The sequence below is a fragment of the Rhinoderma darwinii genome, chromosome 8, assembly GCF_050947455.1.
Source record: "Rhinoderma darwinii isolate aRhiDar2 chromosome 8, aRhiDar2.hap1, whole genome shotgun sequence".
Taxonomy (NCBI): Eukaryota; Metazoa; Chordata; class Amphibia; order Anura; family Rhinodermatidae; genus Rhinoderma; species Rhinoderma darwinii.
Genome location: NC_134694.1, coordinates 97423113 through 97448901, shown reverse-complemented (window position 1 = coordinate 97448901; position 25789 = coordinate 97423113). Strand labels below are relative to the sequence as shown.

General features: G+C 39.0%; 1 protein-coding gene across 1 annotated transcript in view; it reads left to right on the top strand.

Annotated features, from left to right (window-relative positions):
* Window positions 1-25789, top strand: part of DOCK11 (dedicator of cytokinesis 11) — a 207940-nt gene that overhangs the window by 144929 nt on the left and 37222 nt on the right. The window contains exons 46-47 of the mRNA XM_075835963.1: window positions 2098-2220; window positions 4894-5007. Of these exons, the coding sequence (XP_075692078.1) occupies window positions 2098-2220; window positions 4894-5007 (237 nt within the window). The remainder of the gene's footprint in view (window positions 1-2097; window positions 2221-4893; window positions 5008-25789) is intronic.

The window sequence follows — 25789 nt, the reverse complement described above, 5'->3', positions numbered from 1 at the left end:
TAGAAATATTTTTCTACTTTACTGTGCTCATTCACTGTCACTCAAAAATAATTATGTGGTTGAAGACGTTCAAAGAGGTTCCCCAGAATTTGTTTCTTTTTTACACATCACTTGTGAGAAAATTGCATTGGTGTTTGTTTTTTTTACGAAGACATCCCCTGTCCATTATTCCCTTACGATATGAATGTCATAGGGTGGATCCCAAAATCTGTATTATATGGACAGCCATTCATCAGAATGCAGCTGAACATGGCCTCTGCAGGGGAAATGTCTGGCTGTCCGTGGAAGCTCCAATCTCAAAGGGATTGTCTGTGACGAGACGCCCCCTTTAAAGCATTTTGCACCACCAATGTCTGTGTGAATTTGGATGAGGTTCTGCCTTTTCTAACTTGATTTTAGCTAAGTATGTAGATATAATGTATTGTCATGAGACTACGATTCATAAAGTATATATTACATTTAGCATCATTTGATGCCTTTACGGTTTATATAACTAAAGCGAAATTATGTTTATAGTGGTTTGCATTTTTTTCCTTTGTTTGTATGTTTTTATGACCTATAATTAGCCAAAGAGTTTGCATGTGTATAATCCAATAAAAATTCCCCAGAGAATTTTATTTTTCGTTATAGTCATCTCATTACAATTTCATATATTTGGTCCACTGTTATCAACCTACCACATTCTAGGGGCTATAGACTGTAACTGGGCCACGCATATATCGCTGAATGCCCTCTGTCCTCCATGTGTAGCAGGAAGGTGGTCACATATGCACAGTCTTTCACCATTATAGTCTAAGGGTATGTTCACATGGCCTATTTTCGGCCATTTTTCAGGGCTGTAAACGCCCAAAAAATGGCCGAAAAATCGGAAGCAGAACGCCTCCAAACATCTGCCCATTGATTTCAATGGGAAAACGGCGTTCAGTTCCGACGGAGCGTTTTTCGCAGCGTTTTTTTACGCGTAAAAAAACGGCCGTGAAAAAGAAGTGCAGGACACTTTTTGGGACATTTTTGGAACCGTTTTCCATAGACTCTATTGAAAAAAGCTCCAAGAACGGCCGTAAAAAACGCTGTGAAAATCATGAGTGGCACAAAAAACGTCTGAAAATCAGGAGCTGTTTTCTCTTGAAAACAGCTCCGTATTTTGTGACGTTTTTGACTCTTTGTGTGAACATACCCTAAAGGTGATATAAGAACATGCAAGCTATAGTGCTGATGATGCCCACTAAACAAAGACACAGGTCAGAGCGACATCATTAACATTTTTATCTTACGGATCTGAGACTGTCATCTGATGAGAATATATTTTACAACCTAGACAGCACTTAGCTCTGCTGCTCTGTTTTCCTGCTCCACACTCTGCTGTCCTGTGTACATACACTGTTATAGGATGTGTTCACTTCAGTGTTGGTTTCCATTGAGGGGTTCCGTCTGACCTTTCTGTCAGAGGAACTCCTCAACGTTTGCATTACAATTGATTTCAATGGTAATGCTTCCGTTGCTTATGATTTCTGTTTGTCACCGTTGTGTAAGATTTCCGTTTGTTTTGACGGGATCAATAGCGCAGTCGACTGCGCATTTGATTCCATAAAAAAAACAGAACCCTTATGGAACGGTGACAAACGGAAACCATTAGCAAAGTATCCGTCACCATTGAGATCAATGGTGATGCAAACGGAAGCTTCGGTTTCCGTTTGCCTTTCCGTTGAGGGGTTATAATTTACAACAGTTTCCGGGGTAAATTATAGTAAATGCATCGGACTGCGGGTGGCCAGAATTTAATGCTGACCACATTACACCATTTGCACAACTTTTGCCATTAACTTACATTGGTATGCAACTTAATTTGCGTTACTAAAATAATACAAAAGTCACATCAGTTTATGTAAAGAAACCATTCTAGTCTTACATTGTTTAACAGGGCAATATCATTATTGTAGATGCATCAGGAGCTTGAATCATTGGGGGAGAATCTCTTGCTAGTCAAATAAGATTGAGCAAAGTTATCTGCAACAATGTAGCGTTTATGTAATAATTGATGATTTATAATTTGGATAGTCTAAGTCTTTTCACTGTCTTCTTTTTGTATCCCATCAGGAGGTATTGGTGGAGTTGCTCGAGCAGTGTGTTGACAGCTTGTGGAAGGCAGAGAGATATGAAACCATATCCGAAGTGTCAAAGCTCCTTATTCCAATTTATGAAAAGAGGCGAGAATTTGAGGTTTGTGCACTGTATATTTATATCACAAACAAATGAAGCATAGGCTTGGTTCAGCACATGAGAGAGCCAAGCACATGCACGGCCGTCGCTTCATTAAATCTCCATCTAGAAGAGGCAGCCAGTTACCGCCTCACCTGGCAGAACAGGATTCAGAGGATCACTCTTCTCCCTGAAGATGGGGTCCTAGATGTTGGACCCTTTCCTATTTTATATATCCTGAGCACATGCCATGAATGTCTATTGTGGGAAAACTTCTTTAATCACATCATTGAAATGAGATACTTCATGGATGTAATAAAAATGTTAATAGTTTCCTCGGTTACTGTAAACATATGAAAAGACTTTGTAGCAGCATTGAATAGATGAAGAACATCTGGACAGAAGAAGACTTGATAGATTAAATCTGGAAGGTGACTTAAATTGAGTAAATAAATAAGCAAGAAACTAAAACCTGACCTTCATTGAAACATGTGGTGTGCAATAATTCTTATTTATTGCAGAGTGAGATTTGTATACAGAATCCCTTATGATTGTTGTTGCTTCAGGGTTGTAAAGTTAAAAATGTTTAATTCTCATGAGCACTGGATTTAGTTGTGTGTCCGTGGCTGCTGCACAACGGCAAATGTCTGGATGCATCTGTTCATGTCTGCTGTGCATTCACTGTATTGTGCATGGGCAATGTACATTTTTTTATTATTTTGAAAATATTTACTAACATTGATGTAGTGCAATTTCGTTCCATTCATTTTCAATATTATGTGTGTGGTCAATACAAAGAACTAGCAAGTGATTTGTTCTTTCTAAAAACGTTACAAAGACGTTTCAGAGATCAATATATGAAGGGGTTCTTTAGGGTATGTTCACCCAGATCGGATACGCTGCATAAAAGTTCACAGCCTACCCAACCTAGAACCCGCAGGGAATTCTGTCCGAACGACCGCACCAAATTGTGGTGCAGATTTTCATCCGGAATCGCCACTGCATAAAGAAGAGCAGGGAAAAGGAAAAGCCAATATTTACTTCACTGGTGTTGCCATAGCGACGCGTCACTCCGGTTTCCGTGTAGCCCGGCCTCCTCTGATGACGCTGCAGCACATGCAACCGCTACGGCCTGTGATTGGCTTTAGCAGTCACATGGGATTAAAGATCATCACAGGAGTCCGGGCTGCATGGAGGACAAGAAGCCATCGCTATGATTATGCCATGGGGGTAAGTATAGACTTCTTTAATTTAAACAGGAAAAAGTAATTTTTTTAGATTTGAGATTTTTGCGTCAGAATCGCAAATGTTTCACCGCAAAAATTGCAAAATGTGCGATTTGTTGCGGCTTTTACCTATTGAACTCAATGGGGGAAAAAACGCCGCAAAAGTGCAATGAATCGCAGCATAAATTCACATGCTGTAGATTTTAAAAAAACGCGCCCCAGTACAATTTATGCACGTTTTCTCAGCAGATTTTTTCCGCAGCATGTGGATGAGATTTGTTCAAATCTCATCCACTCTGCAGCTGTTGTAAGACGCTGCAGATTTTCCACAATTAATCAGTTGCGGAAAATCCGAAGTGTTTACGCTGTGTGTGGTCGTACCCTAAGGGTATGTTCACACAACCTATTTTCAGACATAATTCGGGTGGTTTACGCCTCGAATTACGCCTGAAAAGACAGCTCCATTACGCCTGCAAACATCTGCCCATTACTTGCAATGGGTTTTACAATGTTCTGTTCAGACGAGGTGTAATTTTACGCGTCGCTGTCAAAAGACGGCACGTAAAAAGACGCCCGCGTCAATGAAGGGCATGTCACTTCTTTGGACATTTTTGGAGCCGTCTTTCATTGACTCTATTTCAAAACAGCGCCAATTACGTCTGTAATGGACGCCACGAAAAACGCGAGTACTTGCAAAAACGTCTGAAATTCAGGAGCTGTTTTCGCCTGAAAACAGCTCCGTAATTTCAGACTTATTTTGCGTTTGCGTGTGAACATACCCTTATCATTAGAGGAGTCAAACTATGGAATGCCCTACCCCAAGAGGTAGTAAAAGCAGATATTCTGTCAGCATTTAAAAAAGGGCTAGATGATTATTTACTGATGAATGGCATAGACGATTATAATTAATTAATCAAGCAATGAATGACGTGTGATGGATTGCGAAAGGTTGAACTTGATGGGCCTTTGTCTGTTTTCAACCTATGTGACTATGGAAAGTGGCAGACTTCGTGGGGACATGCCCCAGTGACAAGGAAAATGGTAACATCCAGTTTTCAGTTTATTCATACATTTCCAGGATGAATAACAGAGGAATGACACCATGCAAAATTGTAAGAAAAGATGCTCTAGAATTTTTTATTTATGGTGAATACAAGTATTTACACAAACAGACAGGTCAGGAGAGGGGACGGGTCCTTTTAATCTTTGAATGATTTAAATGAAAATCTAGAAGCACAAGTAATGTGTCTGTAATAAGTTTTTGGTGCCGCAAGTTTTAAACTTTAGCATATTGTTTTTCAGTGGAGCTAATTTCTGCAATGTTATATTTAATATATAGCATTTAATGTACTTGAATACAAGTTATGGTAGCTGTTACTTTCTGTACATCTCGTAAGTTAAGAATGATAACTTCGTATCTCCTTCTCTGCTATTAGATTTAATTAGTATTTTTTATTTTATCGCTTAGAAACTCACACAGCTCTACAGGACTCTCCATAATGCTTATACAAAAGTCTTGGAAGTCATGCAGTCTGGAAAGCGACTTCTAGGAACTTACTTCAGGGTGGCCTTTTATGGTCAGGTAAGACAAATTTGCAACTTAAAAATGATTATGTTATCGCAGAACTTTAGAGCAGATGCCAACTTGTGAGCTTAAAAACGATATTAAGTCAACACTCTTGGATAATGATTATCTGCTATTTATTTTCAATAGTTTTGGCTCCATTAGGGCACAATTATAAACAAGCTTAACACAACAGCTGGTGTGCCTAAGGTTGGAGACCATTGGTCTAAAGGGAGTCAAAGGTAGTTTGAAATCTGGACATGGACTGCTGCTTTGTCCCTTCTTCATGCTTTGCACTTCAGCTCTGCTCGTCTTTATTGGCTGTTTATAAACACCAGCTCACCAGAAAGTCTATGTTTTATATTACTACAATAATATAATGATTATAAACTACAAACCACTAAACCACCAGAAAAATAAAATTATTTGCAGTGTGGCAGGGCGCATTTTCCTGCCACTTCCATTAGGGAATACGGTTATTATGAAGGGGTGGACTTGGTCTGCAAAAATGTTTTGTTAGCTGTTACGTGTCAAAGTAACATCCACATGAATGCCAGGACCCAAGGTATAAATTAGTGTTATCTACAACAGGACACCTTCAGAGGTTCATATCTCAACGGTCAGAGATATTTTGGGGGATCTACACAAGGGGGATCTACACAATATTAAACAGGTTGATGGTGCATGTATATATATAACATATGTGGATTTAATTGCAGATTTTGGTGCAGATTTATCGGCCGGCAAGCAATGCTAGGGAATTGTGTTGTAATGTAGCAGGTGCCGTCCATTCTGAGGATGTATGCTAAATCTGTACTTATGCATGTAATTGATGACTGTAGAGGGTACACTGTCTGCACAGCCCTGTAGGGACCAAAGGGTTAACCCCATTTTATGTAAATAAAATTTATCTGTAACAAACAGGTAAGTAATCATTAAACACTTCATAATGTGACACGTGTTCAGTTGAAACTGCTTCAATAGCTGGTGGGGAGGTGGTCTTAGAAAGATTATTACTAAGGACACCAAGCTATCTTGAAACTATTGGATTTAAAGTGGTTGTCCACTACTGAACAACTGATGACCTATCCACTGGATAGGTCACCAGTTTATCATCGGTGCGGGTCTGACACCCGGACCTGGCACCAATAAGCTACTCTGGCTGCCTGCGGGCACCGGATGTTATCGCCCATTATGCGATGTACGGAGCCGGAAGCAGTTGGCTCCGTACATAGCATAGCGGCCGTGTTGCTGAACTGCAGCTCTGCTCCTATTCACTCGAATAGGAGCAGAGCTGCAGCTCAGCCGATATTCAGTGGCCAGAGCCAACTGCTTCCGGCATGTACCTCAGGTGTGAGGAGGCAGCCGGATCGGCTTAACAGTGCGGGGTCCGGACCCCACAGATCATGTACTGATGACCTATCCAGTGGATAGGTCATCAGTTGTGCAGTAGTGGACAACCCCTATAAGTTTCATTATATAGATGTAGGTCGGTAGAAGAGAATTAATGTGTTTGTTCTGTAATGCATCTATTTCTTTTGTATTTTAAAACATTTCCTGCCATATTGGAAACACACACTTCCTTCCTGTATTGTTTATATAGACCGTGCAGCGGGGTGTGTGTTCTTTATGCCAGCTGAAACAAATGGGATTTAATTGACAGAGAAATGTTATAGATTGTTTGCTCTCTTGGAAGGGATGGACTACAGCCCCCTCCACCAAAGACCATGTTGTGGCAGGAGAGATGTATGTAGATCTTTTTCTGTGTATAGTGTTGCGACCCTACAGATGTAGCCATCTTTGTCTTGAATTTTAACGCATTAAATACACAGTGGCAAGAATCTTTAACTTAACTTTTTTAATGGCTTTTGTTGTGTGCTATGCCTTCAGCAGTACAATACAGCTGTCATTATCTGGTCTACCCGCTAATGGTAATGAAATAAGTCTGCTTATCCTGTAATTGTAACACCTACAGAAAAGGCTCACACAATTCTATATCAAGAAATAAAAGTACTTCGCACACTATAGAGGTGGCAGCAGCGAAGTATTCAGAATAAAAAAGTACAAAGTGCAATAAAAAGTATACAAGTGGATAATTATAGTCATAAAGTGTCTGAGGAACGATCTCTCATTTTAGCATATATAAACTAGAGCATAGATACATTGTAAGAGCATATGGAATACATAAAGATATTTTTTCTGTAACGCCACCATAAATTTAAAAAAAAAATAAGTTTATAATAAAAAACCTGCTTTAAATTATATATAATTTTCTGATGATATATTCCATTTAAATGTATTCTGAATGTAGTTCCCATACTGGGTGTTTGATTATAAATAAAAGGAAGGTCCACCCTTGAACATAATTTTGTATGTTTAATCTTAATAGGTCAAAAATTCAGCGTAGATCAATTTCTCAATATATCCTTATAGCGGTCAGAGCAATGTTATAGGGCTCCACATTTCCTGCATAGCCGAAGAATTAAATGAATCAATTCTGCCACTACTAGAGAAAGCTTAGTGGCTAACTGCATACTGTTTATACATTGAACTCAATGATAACCCAGTATGCACTAAGCTCCCCCTAGTGGTGGCAGATTTGTATAATTTTGTTCTATGAATATGCAAGGGATTTTGAGCTTTGTAGCACAAAATAGGGCTCTGACTGCTATATATAAAAAAAAAATAAGAAATGAAATCAGCATAGAATGTTGGACTTAGAAACGACATGGTGTGAAAAGGTGGGACATTCATTTTCGGTTTTCAAATATCCAGCTCAGTTACCATCAGTTATTCCTCATGTTGAACTTTGCTTGACATTGATGTGCCAGATATGGAGGTCAGTCATGATATCAATCATAGCTCATGAAAATGTCATCACCTGCACTAACTTGTTAACAATTTCTCAGTCATGGTTTGTAAGAATTTTTGCGCCCACCCAGTAAAACACATTTCAACAGCATAAATTTCAGCAGCTTTAGTAATAAGGTGACAAAAACTGGTATGCACAAGTAATTCACATTTTTACACATTCAGGTTTTATTAATGTTTCATTGCACATAGCACCAGGAAATGTACAGTACTTTGCTCGCCACTCCCTTGTCTGTTGACATGAGTTATCTGAATAGTGCTAAGAACAAAAATAAAGGATTACAGGGTAAAACTGAGAGCGACATGTGAAATTTGACATAAAAATACAGTAAAATATAATCCCCCATTCACATCATTGACAGGTCTAGCGTATAATCAATTCATTGCTCCGTGCTGCTGTACTAAGACCTATAGTGATCTGCCTCAGCTTGATCTTGTTATTAAAAATTATTATATAAAAATAATAATAATTATAGATATTAATTTGGAATGTCTATTACGTAAACCCTATTTCCCTTCTTCATAAGTAAACTAACCAATTTTCAACTATGTCTTTGGAAGAATATCTAAATACTATTTCATAACTGTATCCCGACAGTTAGATTTTTTTTCTCAATAACCCACATATTGATGGTACTATTGATGAAAATATGTGCTAATTAAGAGACCTCCTCCTATTACTGCATATATGACAAACAAATCATCAATTGACAACCGCATAAATGCATACATTTGGGTAAACCACCCATTTACATATATAGTTAGAGGACGGCTACATGTAGATGGTGTTTTATAAATGTTTTATGAGTGAAGAATTAATTCAAAGGAAACATTTGAGTTCGAAATCTGAGTTCAATCCCAAAGGGCATAAGGTCTTTAAATGGTATATCCAATAGGATTCTCTCTGACTCATTCTTTTAATGTGATCCCATAGAACTTTGTTTCATTTGGATTTTTATTATGAAACTTTGCATAGTGTGCGGACACACTGTGATCACTTTTTCCTTTCCGAATGTTGCTACAATGTTCAGCCATCCGTGTTTTTAATTTTCTTGCAGTTCTACCCACGTATGCAAGTCCACACGAGCAGATCAACATGTATATAACTCCTTTGGTATTACAAGTGATAAATTGATCAATAATATAATTTTTAGTCATATTAGTGTCTGTGAATGTTTTAAACACACCTTTAACTCTATTGTAGCCAACCTCTTCACATGCCTTGCATTTATTGCAAGAGAAAAACCCTTTTACAGCAATAGCAGCCCCCCCCCCCTCTTGATTTTATGTAACTATTGGTTAGTGTGTCCTTAATATTTTGGTATCATGGTTTCTAATGGCAACTGGTATACTCAATATAACTATTAAAGTCTGTCTTTTTTTTTTTTTAAATTGTACTTAATTTGTCCCTATATTTAAAGACCTACAGATCAAAAAAAACAGATTTTTGTCTGACTATGTTCTGAAGTGAATTTTAGATTATTGACATTCATATATATATATTTAATGAATGACAACAAGCTATCCTCACTTCCCTCCCAAATAATGAAAATATCATCTATATAACGTTTGTATACCCTAATGTACTTCAAAAATGCATTTTTATTTGAATAGATATAGTTATCTTCCCAAACTGCTAGGTATAAATTCGAATAACTGGGGGCAAACTTGGCCCCCATCGCCGTACCTGCGATTTGTAAATAGTATTGGGAATTGTACCAAAAATACTTTTTTTCCAAACCAAATTTAATTAGCTTTAGAATAAATTATTTTTGTTCTATTTTCATATTAGTGTCTGCATTTAATATGTGTTGTATGGCATCTATTCCTAAATTATGTGGTATACAAGTGTACAATAACGATACGTCGCATGTCAATAAGATGGTATTATCGGTAATAATTTTGTCCTTTAATTCTTTAACCCCTTCCCGCTCCTTGACGTACTATTACGTCATGGCAGCTGTATCGTTCGCGCTCCATGACGTAATAGTACGTCACGGGAGTAACGGCCGTTTCGGCCGTCCTCCCGACACATACAGGAGCTGTGACGCTGCTGTCTTGTTCAGCAGCTGTCACAGCTCCTACAGCGGGGACCGATCGCTGTGTCCCCGCCGATTAACCCCTTAAAAGCCGCGTTCTATAGAGATCGCGGCTTTTTAGGGGTTAAGCTGCCATCGCCGGCCTGCTACGCGATAGCGGCCGGCGATGGTGACTATGGCAACCGGACACCAAACAATGGCGTCCGGCTATGCCATAGACGGAAGCCTAGTGGGTCCTGACAACGTCAGGACCCACTATGCTTGCTGTCAGTGAGTAGCTGACAGTTCTAATACACTGCACTACGCATGTAGTGCAGTGTATTAGAATAGCGATCAGGGCCTCCTGCTCTCATGTCCCCTAGTGGGACAAAGTAATAAAGTAAAAAAAAAGTTAAAAAAAGATGTGTAAAAATAAGAAAATAAAAGATTTAAAAGTAATAAAAGTAAAAATCCCCCTTTTTCCCTTATCAGTCCTTTATTATTAATAAAAATATATAAACAAACAAATTAACTATACATAATTGGTATCGCCGCGTCCGTAACGGCCTGAACTACAAAACTATTTCGTTATTTATCCCGCACGATGAACGCCGTAAAATAAAATAATAATAAACCGTCCCACAATCACAATTCTTTGGTCACTTCACCTCACAAAAAATGGAATAAAAAGAGATCAAAAAGTCGCATGTACCTAAAAATGGTACTGATCGAAACTACAGTTCGTTACGCAAAAAATAAGTCCTCGCACGTCTTGATTGATTGAAAAATAAAAACGTTATGGCTCTTCGAATAAGGTAACACAAAAAGTGAATGATTGTTTACAAAACGTATTTTATTGTGCAAACGCCATAAGACATAAAAAAAAACTATAAACATCTGGTATCGCCGTAATCGTATCGCCCCGCAGAATAAAGTGAATATGTCATTTATAGCGCACGGTGCACGCAGTAAAAAAAAAAGAATAAAAAAACAATAGTAGAATTGCTGTTTTTTAGTCACCACGCCACTTAAAAATAGAATAAAAACTGATCAAAAAGCCGCATGCACCCGAAGAAAACTACAATGGATTCCTCAAGGGGTGTAGTTTCCAAATTGGGGTCACTTTTGGGGGGTTCCCAATGTTTTGGCACCACAAGACCTCTTCAAACCGGACATGGTGCCTAATAAAAAAGAGGCCTCAAAATCCACTAGGTGCTCCTTTGCTTCGGAGGCCGGTGCTTCAGTCCATTACCGCCCGAGGGCCACATGTGGGATATTTCTCAAAACTGCAGAATCTGGGCAATACGTATTAAGTTGCGTTTCACTGATAAATCCTTTTGTGTTATAAAAAAAATGGTATAAAGAGGATTTTCTGACAAAAAAAAAAAAAGTCAATTTCACCTCTACTTTGCTCTAAATTTTTGTGAAACACCTAAAGGGTTCATAAACTTTCTAAATGCTGTTGTGAATACTTTGAGGGGTCTAGTTTCTAAAATGGGGTATTTCATAGGGGTTTCTAATATATGGGCCCCTCAAAGCAACTTCAGAACTGAACTGGAACCTAAAAAAATAAATAAATGAGGCAATACTTCGCTTCTTACATTATACTGATAATGAGCCGTGCCCACCCCGAGATGACCCCAGTTTTGACCGTTTGTATAAACGGAGACCCCTATTAGACCGTTCCAGTGCCCGGTTTTCCCCAGCATACACCCCCGAGAAGTGTATTTCTATTGATGAGTCCCGGGTACATTTTAAAGGGAGGGTTCAATTCCTCGAGTACCTGCCGGGTAAGAGGGCAAGGTATGGCGTGAAGATGTATAAGCTGCGAGAGTGCATCAGGGTATACCTACAGGTTTAGGATATATGAAGGAAAGGCCACCCCCAAACCAGACTGCATCCTAGACTACAATAGGTACATGGGAGGGATGGACTTGTCAGATCAAATCCTGAAGCCCTACAGCGCTATGCGGTGTGGTATAAGAAGCTGGCCGTGCACATCATACAGATGGCTTTGTACAATGCGTACGTGCTACGTCGATGTGCAGGCCAGACGGGAACTTTCCTGGAATTTCAAGAGGTGATTATCAAGAACCTAATCTTTAGTGACCAAGAAGGGGGGGCACCCAGTAGTTCTGGAAGCGAGCCCACACGCATCGTACCAGGGCGGCAACACTTTCCAGGGGAAGTTCCCCAAACTGGCAAGAAGGGAAAAAGTCAAAAGAGGTGCAAAGTCTGCTATAAGAGGGCGATAAGGGATGACACAATATATCAATGTGACACGTGTCCCGAATAACCAGAGCTCTGTATGAAAGAGTGTTTTAAAATTTATCATACATCCCTTGGTTTATAATTTACCCCAATTTTACTTACCCTGATGCACTCCACACAGCTTATCCCCCCTCGTCTTTCCCCTCTGAGCCCTGCTGTGTGCCCAGGCAGCTGATAACAGCCACATGTAGGGTATTGCCATACCCGGGAGAACCCACATTACAGTCTATGGGGTGTAGGTCTCCGGTCAAAATGCTCACTACACCTCTAGATGAATGCCTTAAGGGTGTAGTTTTTAAAACGGGGTCACTTCTTGCGGGTTTCAACTGTACTGGTACCTCAGGTGCTTCTGCATACATTACTTCGCACTAGAAAATCCCCAGTAGGCCAAATGGTGGTCCTTTCCTTCTGAGCCCTCCCATGGGCCCAAACGGCAGTTTATCACAACAAATGGGGTATTGCGGCCCTCAGAACAAATTGCGCAACAGAATGGGGTATTTTGTTTCTTGTGAAAATAAGAAATTTTCAGCCAAAACTACATATTATTTGAAAAAAATAATTTTGTTTTCATTCCCAGCCCAATTCAAATTAATTCAGTGAAAAAACTATGGGGTCAAAATAGTCACAACACCCATAAATGAATTCCTTGAGGGGTGTAGTTTCCAAAATGGGGTCATTTGTGATTGGTTTCTATTGATTTGATACCTCTGGGGCTCTGCAAATGCGACATGGCACCCGAAAACCAATCCAGCAAAATCTGGACTCCAAAGAACACACAGCGCTCCTTTCCTTCTGAGCCCTCCCATGGGCCCAAACGGCAGTTTATCACCACAAATGGGGTATTGCCGCACTCAGGACAAATTGGGCAACAAAATGGAGTATTTTATTTCTTGTGAAAATAAGAATTTTTGAGCTAAAATGACATATTATTGGAAAAAATATTTTTTTTTCTAATTCCCAGCCCAATTCAAATAAGTTCTGTGAAGAAACTATGGGGTCTAAATGGTCACATTACCCATAAATGAATTCCTTGAGGGGTGTAGTTTCCAAAATGGGGTCACTTATGGTGGGTTTCCATTGCTTTGATACCTCTGGGGCTCTGCAAATGCGACATGGCAGCCGAAAACCAATCCATCAAAATCTGGACTCCAAAGAACACACAGCGCTCCTTCCATTCTGAGGCCTCCCATGGGCCCAAACGGCAGTTTATTGCCACAAATGGGGTATTGCTGCACTCAGGAGAAATTGGGAAACAAAATTGAGCATTTTTTTCCCTGTGAAAATAAGAAATTTTGCTAAAAAATTACATCTTATTGGAAAAAATGTCATTTTTTTAATGTCACAGCCCAATTGAAATAGGTGCTGTGAAAAAACTGTGTGCTCAAAATGCTAACAACAACCATAAATGAATTCCTTGAGGGGTGTAGTTTCCAAAATGGGGTCACTTTTGGTGGGTTTCCATTGCTTTGATACCCCTGAGGCTCTGCAAATGCGACATGGCACCCGAAAACCAATCCAGCAAAATCTGGACTCCAACAAACATATAGCGCTCCTTTCCTTCTGAGCCCTCCCATGGGCCCAAACGGCAGTTTATCACCACAAATGGGGTATTGCCACACTAAGGACAAATTGGGCAACCAAATGGGGTATTTTGTTCCCTGTGAAAATAAGAAATTTTGATCACAAATGACATTTTATTGGAAAAAATTAAATTTTTTTCATTTCACAGCCCAATTCAAATAGGTGCTGTGAAAAAACTGTGTGGTCAAAATGGTAACAACAACCATAAATGAATTCCTTGAGGGGTGTAGTTTCCAAAATGGGGTCACTATTGGGGGATTCCTACTGTTTTGGCACCTCAACACCTCTTCAAACCCGGCATGCTGCCTAAAATATATTCTAATAAAAAAGAGGACTCAAAATGCACTAGGTGCTTCTTTGCTTCTAGGGCTTGTCTTTTAGTCCACGAGCGCACTAGGGCCACATGTGGGACATTTCTAAAAACTGCAGAATCTGGACAATACATATTTAGTAGTGTTTCTCTGGTAAAACCTTCTGTGTTACAGAAAAAAAAATGAATAAAATTGAAATTCCGCAAGAAAAATGAAATTTGCAAAGTTCACCTCCACTTTGCTTTAATTCCTGTGAAATGCCTGAAGGGTTAAAAAACTTTCTAAATGCTGTTTTGAATACTTTGAGGGGTCTAGTTTTTAAAATGGGGTGTTTTATCAGGGTTTCTAATACATAGGCCCCTCAAAGCCACTTCAGAGCTGAACAGGTACCTTAAATAAACGGCATTTGACATTTTCTTAAAAATATGTGAAATTGCTGTTTATGTTCTAAGCCTTGTAACGTCCAAGAAAAATAAACAAATGTTCAAAAAACGATGCCAATCTAAAGTAGACATATGGGAAATGTGAACTAGTGACTATTGTGGGTGGTATAACCGTCTGTTTTACAAGCAGATGCATTTCAATTCTGAAAAATGCTATTTTTTCAAAATTTTCTCTAAATTTTGCAATTTTTCACCAATAAACACTGAATATATCGACCAAATTTTACCACGAACATGAAGCCCAATGTGTCACGAGAAAACAATCTCAGAATCGCTTGGGTAGGTTTAAGCATTCCCACGTTATTACCACATAAAGTGAAATATGTCAGATTTGAAAAATGGGCTCTGAGCCTTAAGGCCAAAACTAGGCTGCGTCCTTAAGGGGTTAATATGGTGGGTGGAATTTCTAAGATACGACCTACTATTTATTACAAATTTCTGGAGGAAAGAATCAATATATTCCGAAATATGGCTAGTTAGGGAATCAATCCCTGCCACAATCGGCCGCCCAGGTGGATGTATTTTGTTCTTATGAATTTTCGGTAAATAGTAAATGACTGGAATTTTAGGATACTTTATGTTCAAATACTCTAATTCTTTTTTGTTCAATATTCCCAGAGTATGTGCCTCTATCAAAAGACAATTCAGTTGTTTTTTGTATACCTCAACTGGATTATTCTTCAGTTTTTTTGTATGTATTTTCATATGATAATAACTTCATAATCTCAGTATTGTAATCCATCAGATTTAATATAACAAAGGTTAGATTTTTTTTCTTTGCTTTTCCATAATGTACTCTCATTTATTGAGTACATTTTTTTTTTAAAGTCTCTATAAAATGTTTATTGCCAATAATAGGCATGAATTCAGACTTATCTCTTAAACTCGTGTGTACAAAGAGATCTACATGGTCTGCGGCAGAAGGGGTATCTTGCTTCTGTGCTGCTACTTTATTTGTTTGCATATAAAAAAAAAATGTATATTGAGCGAATGGATACATTTGTGAACGTCTACAAAAGTAGTAAATTTGTCTAGAGGTTGAGTGGGAGCAAATTTAACCCCTTTAGGACACAGCCTGTTTTGGCCTTCAGGACACAGCCTATTTTTTCAAATCTGACATGTGTCACTTTATGTGGTAATAACTCCGGAATGCTTTTACCTATCCAAGCGATTCTGAGATTGTTTTCTCGTGACATATTGTACTTTATGTTAGTGAAAAAATTTGGTCGATAAATTCAATATTTATTTGTGAAAAACTTCAAATTTTAGCAAAAATTTGCAAAAATTTGCATTTTTCTAAACTTAAATGTATTTGCTTGTGAAACAGATAGTAATACCACACAAAATAGTTACTAGTTAACATTTCCCATATGTCTACTTTATGTTTGCATCATTTTTTTTCACGTACTTTTATTTTTCGAGGACGTTACGAGGCTTAGAACTTTAGCAGCAATTTCTCATATTTTCAATAAAATTTCAAAAGGCTATTTTTTCAGGGACCAGTTCAGTTCTGAAGTTGCTTTGAGGGCCTTATATATTAGAAAGTCCCCATAAATCACCCCATTTTGAAAACTGTACCCCTCAAGGTATTCAAAACCACATTCAGAAAATATTTTAACCCTTTAGGCGTTTCACAGGAATTAAGGCAAAGTAGAGGTGAAATTTACAAATTTCATTTTTTTTGCCGAAATTCATTTGTAATAAAAAAAAATCTGTAACACAGAAGGTTTTACCAGAGAAACGCAACTCAATATTTATTGCCCAGATTCTGCAGATTTTAGAAATATCCAACATGTGGCCCTAGTATGGTAATGGACTGAAACACAGGCCTCAGAAGCAAAGGAGCACCTAGTGGATTTCGGGGCCTCCTTTTTTTAGGAATATATTTTAGGCACCATGTCAGGTTTGAGGAGGTCTTGTGGTACCTAAACAGCCGAAACCCCCCCAAAGTGACCCCATTTTGGAAACTACACCCCTCAAGGCATTTTTCTAGGGGTATAGTTAGCATTTTGACCCCACAGTTTTTTTGCAGACTTTAGTGGAATTAGTCTGTGAAGATGAAAATCACCTATTTTTCTGTGGAAACATAGAATTTTTTCATTTTTACAAGGAATAAAGGAGAAAAAGCCGCCCAACATTTGTAAAGCAATTTCTCCCGATTACGCCAATACCCCATATGTGGTCGTAAACTGATGTTTGGACCCACAGCAGGGCTCAGAAGGGAGGGAGCGCCTTTTGGATTTTTTGAAGCAGATTTTGCTGGATTGGTTTTCAGTGCCATGTCGGGTTTGCAACGCCCCGGAGGGACCAAAACAGTGGAAACCCCCCAAAAGTCACCCTATTTTGGAATCTACACCCCTCAAGGAATTTTTCTAGGGGTATAGTGAGCATTTTGGCCCCTCAGGATCTTTTTTAGAGCTAGGGTGACCAAAAAACAGCGATTTTGGCGCTTTAAATTCTTTATTTATTACAGCGTTCACCGTGCGCAATAAATTACGTTTTAATTTATTCTGCCGGTCGGTACGATTACGCCGATACCATATGTGTATAGTTTTTTTTAAGTTTTGCAGCGTTTGCACAATAAAATGAAGTTTCTATAAAATAATTTATTTTCTGGGACACGCTATTCTGAGCCGTAACTTTATTATTTTTTCGTCAAAAAAGCTGTGGGAGGTCTTGTTTTTTGCGGGACGGGTTGTAGTTTTCATTGGTACCATTTTGGGGTAAATGCAACTTTTTGATCACTTTTTATTCTATATCTTGGGAGGGGTGGTGACCAAAAAATAGCGATGCTGACCGTTTTCAGTTTATTTTCTTTGCGGCGTTCACCGTGCGGAAAAATTAACATTATAGTTTCATAGATTGGGTCGTTACGAACGCGGCGATACCAAATATGTGTACTTTTTTTTAACGTTTTCATTTTTTCCCTATAATAAATGACTTATTATAGGAAAACAAAACCTTTTATTTTTACACTTTTATAAAACATTTTTATTAACTTTTTTTTACTTTTTACACTTTATATTTTTGTTTATTAACTTTTTTTTTTACTTTTTACACTTTCTTTTTTTGACCTGCAGCTCTGATCGCTGCTAGAATACATTATACTACCTAGGTAGTGTAATGTATTCCAACTGTCAGTGTGACGTCACAGTCACTCTGACAGTTGGTCTACGAGGATCAGCAGAGGCTAATCCTCATAGGCTGACATACATGGCAGACCTGGGGGCCGTTGTCTGGCCCCCAGGTGCCATCACAAGCATCAGAAGCCCCCACGATTGCATGGGGGCTGCTGATGCGCTACAAACCCGCTACATGCGGAGATCGCAATCGAGCCCCGCATGTAACGGGTTAATTGCCGAAATCAGCGGCGATGAGCCGCTGATCGGCAACACTGGAGAGTGTCAGCTGTCGGGGACAGCTGATCTCCAAGTTCCCGATGCACACTGTCGCCGACAGTGTGCATCGGGAACGGCACAGTGACTTTCTGTCACTCTGACAGGAAGCCTATCAGGACCAGCCGAAGGTTGGTCCTGATGGGCTTCTGTCCATGGCAGACCCGGAAGCCATTGTTTGGCTTCCGTTTGCCATACTAACTATCGGCAGACCCCGCGATTTCGGACGGGGGTCTGCCGATATGTTAGAAACCCCTAAAATTCGGCGATTGCACCCGATCGCCGAATTTAAGGGGTTAATGCGCCGAAATCAGCGGCAAAGGACCGCTGGCCGGCAAGAGGGGAGTGTCAGCTGTCGGCGACAGCTGACCTCCTGGTTCCCGGTGCACACTGTCGCCGACAGTGTGCACCGGGATTAACTCAGTAACTGTACGTCCTCGTGCGGGAAGTAACTTCCTGCAACGACGTACAGTTACGTCCTGGTGCGGATAGGGGTTAATACCCTTATACAATACCCTATAATGTGCTTCTGTTAATAGTTTGTCACTTAAATTGAGAACACCCTGTGTATTCAAACTTCCTTTGATTTTTTTCAGGGGCATTTTGTTTTCTTCTATCTTTTTTCCTTCTTTGTCTTCTAATTTTCTTTTTCCTGGTGTGACCCTGTCTTTTATCTGAATATTCTCTTTTTGCATACTTAAATTCTGTGACTTCATTAGTTGGTGAGGAAAATTTTTGGGATTATTATTATGGTTCCTATACTAAATAGGAGGAAACCAATTCCTCGCTGGTGGTGGTTGAGAAAAATAGGGTTCATCTTCAAATCTATAATCCATATAAAATCGTTGTTTAGCAGGGGCATAGATCTGGATTTATAAGGGACACCATAGTGATAGCCTCCTTACGATTTCTCAAATTGCCCATATCGGTGCTTATTTCCAAAACTATTATTATATGGACGTCTATCCGAATGGCAATTTTGCATTCGTTTTGGACTTTCACCATACTGACAAATTATTATGCCTATTCCAATTTCTCCTATAATTATAATTCGTGTGTCTGTAGGAATAATCATACCCCTGTGTAGGGGCATTATCATGCTGCTGTCTTTCTTTACCCTTCATGTCAACCCCAGCTTGTTATCTCATAGTTCACTTTTATTTTGTTTCATTTGTAAACTGTTTTATTGATATAATCATTTTTGATTTTTGCGTATTTTTTATGTTTCTTTGTTCTTATATAATTTTCCAATTTTTTAATTTTTTTCTGACTTAATCCAGATAGCGCCAAATAGATAAATATAATTTAATCATATAGTCTTCAATTTTTTCATTTAATATTCTTAATTTCTTTTTCCTTATGTTAATAATAAACTGTAACATTGGTTTAGGAATTCTTCCCACGTGTTTAAATCTTCTGGATCATTATCACCATTTAACTGAAGCTGCCATCGAAGGCCTTCAAGAATCATTTTTTCACTAAGTAACTTCTCCAGGGACGCCACGTCCCACATTAGTGATATTTCCTTAGTAATCCAGATTTCCAATTGTTTGAACATGGATTCAAGGTCCTCTGATCTTTGACCCATGTCCAAATCTTCCTCAATATTATTCGAAATGTCAACCAAATGTTGCTCTCGAAAATTAAATATATCCATAGTGAGGAGTGTGTGAGAATAGGATTAACGGAACAATTACTTTAGTATGAAAAAAAACTCAGCTCTCCACTCACGGTTTGACCACTACATCTGGCATCTTGCATAAGAATCCAGTTTACTCACTCTATATGTCTGCAGATGTGGCCACATCAGTTTCCAAATATTTTACCTTTTTGAAATCTCCTCTTCAATATACTGATAATAACTTTCTTGGGACATTATGTAAGTTGTAGAGTTTATGCATTTGAATTTTCTGGGATGCTTCCTGCAGATCATTCTTTATATCAGCAGTTGTTTTGCAGAAATACATTAGCCAAAATAACAATATTCACTTTTCTAAGCCAATAACCCCTTTATTTTGAATCTTGCTTTATTCTCAGCGTTTTTTTGTTTGAGTTACTTCTACATATTAAGTTTCCTTCCTCTTTTGCAACAAAGACCTTGTGACGGTGTGTTTGTTTTTGATGTATTGATTATATTGTGGTTCAGCACTCTGCAGGACATGACACATGCAAATGTCGCAACTCTTCCCACAAGCAGAGTGATAGTTTAGTTATATACGCCTTAACCCCTTCAGGACGCAGCCTGTTTTGGCCTTGTGTGACATGTGTCGCTTTATGTGGTAATAACTTTGGAATTCTTTAACCTATCCAAGCGATTCTGAGATTGTTTTCTTGTGACATATTGTACTTTATGTTAGTGAAAACATTTGGTCGATAAATTCAATATTTATTAGTGAAAAACTTCAAATTTTAGAGAAAATTCACAAAAACTATCATTTTTTAAATTGAAATGTATCTACTTGTAAAACAGATTGTAATACCACACAAAATATTTACTAGTTAACATTTCCCATATGTCTACTTTATGTTTGCATCGTTTTTTGAACGTCCTTTTATTTTTCTAGGACGTCACAAGGCTTAGAACTTTAGCAGCAATTTCTCACATTTTCAAGAAAATTTCAAAAGGCTATTTTTTCAGGGACCAGTTCAGTTCTGAAGTGGCTTTGAGGGCCTTATATATTAGAAACCCCCCATAAATCACCCCATTTTGAAAACTGCACCCCTCAAAGTATTCAATACAGCATTCAGAAAGTATTTTAACCCTTTAGGCGTTTGACAGGAATTAAAGAAATGTAGAGGTGAAATTTACAAATATTTTTTTTTTTTGCTGAGATTCATTTGTAATACATTTTGTTCTGGAACACAGAAGGTTTTACCAAAGAAACGCAACTCAATAATTATTGCCCAGATTCTCCAGTTTTTAGAAATATCCCACATGTGGATCTAGTGTACTAATGGACCGAAGCACCGACCTAAGAAGCAAAGGAGTACCTAGAGGATTTTGGGGCCTCCTTTTTTTAGGAATATATTTTAGGCACCATGTCCGGTTTGAAGAGGTCTTGTGGTGCCTAAATGGTCGAAACCCCCCAAAAGTGTCCCCATTTTGGAAACTACACCCCTCAAGGAATTTTTCTAGGGGTATAGTTAGAATTTGCCCCGACAGTTTTTTTTGCAGAATTTAGTGGAATTAGTCTGTGAAGAAGAAAATCTACTTTTTTTCTGCTAAAACATAGAATTTGTTCATTTTTACAAGGAATAAAGGAGAAATAGCACCCCAACATTTGTAAAGCAATTTCTCCCGATTACGGCAATACCCCATATGTGGTCATAAACTGATGTTTGGACTCACAGCAGTGCTCAGTAGGGAAAGAGCGCCTTTTGGAGCGAGGATTTTGCTGGAATGGTTTTCAGTGCCATGTCTCGTTTGCAATGCACTGGAGGGACCAAAACAGTGGAAACACCCCAAAAGTGACCCCATTTAGGAAACACCCCTCAAGGAATTTTTTTAGGAATATAGTTAGCACTTTGACCCCACAGGTTTTTTGTAGAACTTAGTGGAATTAGACCGTAAAAATTTATATCAACGTTACGTTTTTACATTTTCACAAGAGATAAAAGAGAAAAAGCACCCCAACATTTGTAAAGAAATTTCTCCCGAGTACGGCAATACCCCATATGTGGTCATAATTTTTTTTTTGTTAGAAATTAATTAACCCTTTCAGGACTGATCCTATTTTCTTTTTCATTTTAGTTTTTCACTCCCCGCATTCCAAGAGCCATAACTTTTTTATTTTTCCATCAATAGAGGAGTGCGAGGGCTTATTTTTTGCGAGAGGAGTTGTAGTTTCTATTAAGACCATATAATGTACTGGGAAACTGAAAAAAAAACGGATTCCTCCGGTAAAAACGACAACTTAATTTTATTCTGCGTCTCAATACAATTATGGTGATACCAAATTTATATAAGTTTTTTTAATATTTTACTACTTTTACAAATAAAAGATTATTTGTTAAAAAAAACAACAATTTGTATCACAACGTTCTGAGAGTCATAACTTTTTTATTTTTTGGTAGATTGAGCGGTCTGGGGGCTTATTTTTGGTGGTACGAGCTGTAACTTTTATTGGTACCATTTTATGGTGCATACAAATTCTTGATCACTTTTAATTAAATTCTTTTTTAGAGCTGAGGTGACCAAAAAACAATTTTGGCGTTCTAAATTCTTTATTTCTTACGGCGTTGACCGTGCACAATAAATTACGTTTTACTTTATCCCGCAAGTCGATACCATATGTGTATAGTTTTTTTTATGTTTTGCAGCGTTTGTGCAATAGAATCACTTTTCTATACAATTATTTATTTTCTATGTAATCATATTCTGAGAGCCATAACTTTTATTTTTCAGTCAAATAAGCTGTTTAAGGGCTTGTTTTTTGCGGGACGGGTAGTAGTTTTTATTGGTACTATTTTGGAGTACATGCGACTTTTTGATCACTTTTTATTCTATATCTTGGTAGGAGTGGTGATCAATAAATAGCGATGCTGGGATAGTTCTTTGCGGTGTTCACCCTGCTGGAAAAATAACATTGTTTTATAGTTTGGGTTGTTACGAACGCGGTGATACCAAATATGTGTACTTTTTTTAACGTTTTCATTTATTTCCTATAATAAAAGACTTATCATAGGAAAAGTACAACTATTATTTTTACACTTTTATACAACATTTTTATTAACTTGTTTTTTTTTTTTACACTTTCTTTTTTTACCTGCAGCTCTGATCGGTGTATCGGTGTTATAATACAGTACACAACCTAGGTAGTGTAATGTATTCCAACTGTCACTGTGACGTCACAGTCACTCTGACAGTAAGCCTATGAGGAGCAGCCAGACATAGTCTTCCATACATGGCAGACCCGAAGGCCATTGTCCCACTATTGCATGGGGGCTGCCGATTTGCTACAAACTCCATAAATGCAGCGATTGCCGGGTTAATTGCCAAAATTAGCAGCGATGAGTCTGCTGATCGGCAACACTGGAGTGTCAGCTGTCGTGGACAGCTGACCTCCCAGTTCCTGATGCACACTGTCACCGACAGTGTGCATCGGGAACGACACAGTGACTTCCTGTGACTCTGACAGGAAGCCCATCAGGACGAGCCAGAGGCTTGCTTGCCATGCCAACCATCGACAAACCCCGCAATTTCAGAGCGTGGTCTGCCGATGTGCTAGAAACCCCTAAAATGTGGCGATTGCAACCAATCGCCGCATCTAAGGGGTTAATTGCCTAAATCAGCGGCAAAGGACCGCTGGCCGGCAAGAGTGGAGTGTCAGCTCTCGGAGACAGTTGACCTCCCGGTTCTTGGCGCACACTGTCGCCAAAAGTGTTCATCGGGAACGATTCAGTAACTATACGTCCTCGTGCGGTAAGTCACCTCCCGTGACGATGTATAGTTATGGAGTGGTGCAGCTAGGGGTTAAAATGGAATCTGCATAATTCAGAGTTACTTATTGTAATGGAACAAAGAGATATTATTAATGAGCCTGGTTTTAACAATTGTTTTTGGCATATCTTTACCTTTGGCTGCTTTTGAACATGTAGGCTTTTATTTATTTCCCGTTGCTTATATAGCAACATATTTTAGAAATTAAAGTGGTTCCGTCGGGTGCCAGTGGTTTTTGTCATGCAACGGATCCCGAGCTTCTGGTATTTTCATTGTTCTGTTCCTATGACAGAGAAGAGCAACTTATGCACAGAACCCAGATTTAAACCCGGCCTTACATCGATCCCTGTCACCCGTGGTTCTCTCAGTCTAAATTTCCTATCCAAACGCACACTATCACCAATCTCAATGGAAGTCAATAAACCGGTCAGTATGAAGTGTGAGAGAAAACCAGAGAGCACAGAGGGAACGCACGCAAACCCTGGTGGATCATACAGCACAAGCAGTGTGGATTCAGAGAGAATGGGGCAAATTCATTATGGTCTTTGCGCCTTGGTTCTGGCTTTTCATGAGCCTATGTTCTTGGCCCATATTTTGTTGGCCAAATTTCTTAATGTGCGCGTCAGAAAGAACCTTGATTTGCGACACGCACACCACATCAGGTCGCATACATTGAATATGGCCGTGGATTTCTCAAATAATAAAATGCGCCAGATTTAAAACTGCGTACGGCAGTTTTGTGGCGCAGAATTCTGGTCTAAAGTATACGCCAATTGGGGGTGTAAAGAAGAGAAAGTAGTCTAACATGCATGGACGTCATTGAAAAATTTGGGGCATCTTCAGCCTAGCAACTTTAGCTTTAGGCTGTCTATCTTTATTACATTATTAATAAATCTGCCCCATTGTGTCTTGTTGATCTGAATCCTATTAAACCTAAGCGAAAGATACTTTCTGATTAAATGTCATGGTGGGCCAACACAATGCTACGGCGCAAAGATAATGGCCACATCATCTGCTTTTAACTATGATTGTTTTTGTACTTAGCAAGTATAGTACCCTGTGTCACAACCGTGGGGGGTGTGGACCCACTGGGCCACTCCACTGTAATGGAGTATCAGCTGGCCATACAAATATATATATCAGTCACTTGGTCAAGGTTATCTGGATGGCAGGCTGTTGCCGGATAGCTGGAAGCTGGCTTGTGCTGGATTATCAGACTGTCACGGACACTGGACAGGGATACTGAAGTCATCACAGACAGAGACATTGACAAGGACACCGGACACGGATACTGAAGTTGTCACGGACACTGGATACAGGAACAGACTATGGAACCTTTGCAGACTAACACAAGGTTAGAACAACATTGCTCAGGCACTGAGGAAGTGGGCAGAGTTCCTTAAAAAGTCCAGGGTGTGCTGGGATAGATTGGGAGCAATATTCCTGGTGCGTGCGCTGGCCCTTTAAGAACGGGGACGAACTCACACCCTATGGGCACAGGCCGGAGCAGAGCTCCTTCCACAGGGACGCTGGCGGATATACAGAGTCCTGCGGTCGTGGCTGCCGGTATGAGGGGAATGCCAGCGGACATCACACCCTGCACTAATATTTTATACATTATTACAGCTGCTTTTTTATGGATATTGGTTTGGTTGTTACTTGGTTTATTGACGTGTTTGGCAATGGCCTGTTACTAAGCTTTATTACAAACACTTTTTTTCACAGCAGTTTGAATAAGATTTTTGAAGTGCCTGCAAATGAAAACCACAGAGACATTTCTTCATACACAATCTTTAATAATATATCCTAATCCACCTGGAGAGCAATAGGTCAATAGAAATCCAATAGGGCAGCCGGAAAACAGTTTAGCACTGCAAAATATGTAAGTTAGTTGAGATGTCTCTCGTGTCCAGAATAAAAAGTAAGTTTTTTTATAAGCTGTGGGTACACACAGAGCCACACACACTGGGCTGGTTTTGAAGAACAACATGTGTCCTGTGGCATCTAGTAAGTGTGCTGTTCTTCAATGATAGCACCATGCCTGATAACAGATAACTATAGATTTTTTGCACTTTCAGTTGGACATTATCTTTTTGGTGTGTAAATTTCATTACTGTCATTACTGTATATTGAGCAATACTGTACCTTGCCCCTCCAGAGGAATTTTCTGACTGCAAGTGTGAATGCTTCTGAAAAGTTTCCTTAGTAAGATTCCTTTTGAGCACAGCATTGGACATGGAATTGGACTTTATATGGGGAAGTTTTTCAATAAATACGCACTAATCTCCCCCCCATGCCGCGTCGCCCACCTATCAGAAAGTGATGGCATTCTCAACATACAGTCACAAAGACAATCTACAAAACAAAGATCCAATAGCACAAGATATAAGGGGATCCAGTTTGGGTTCACGTCTCTACGGAAACCTGTCCCCTGACCCCACTGATATCATTGACAACAAATAGAAGTTGA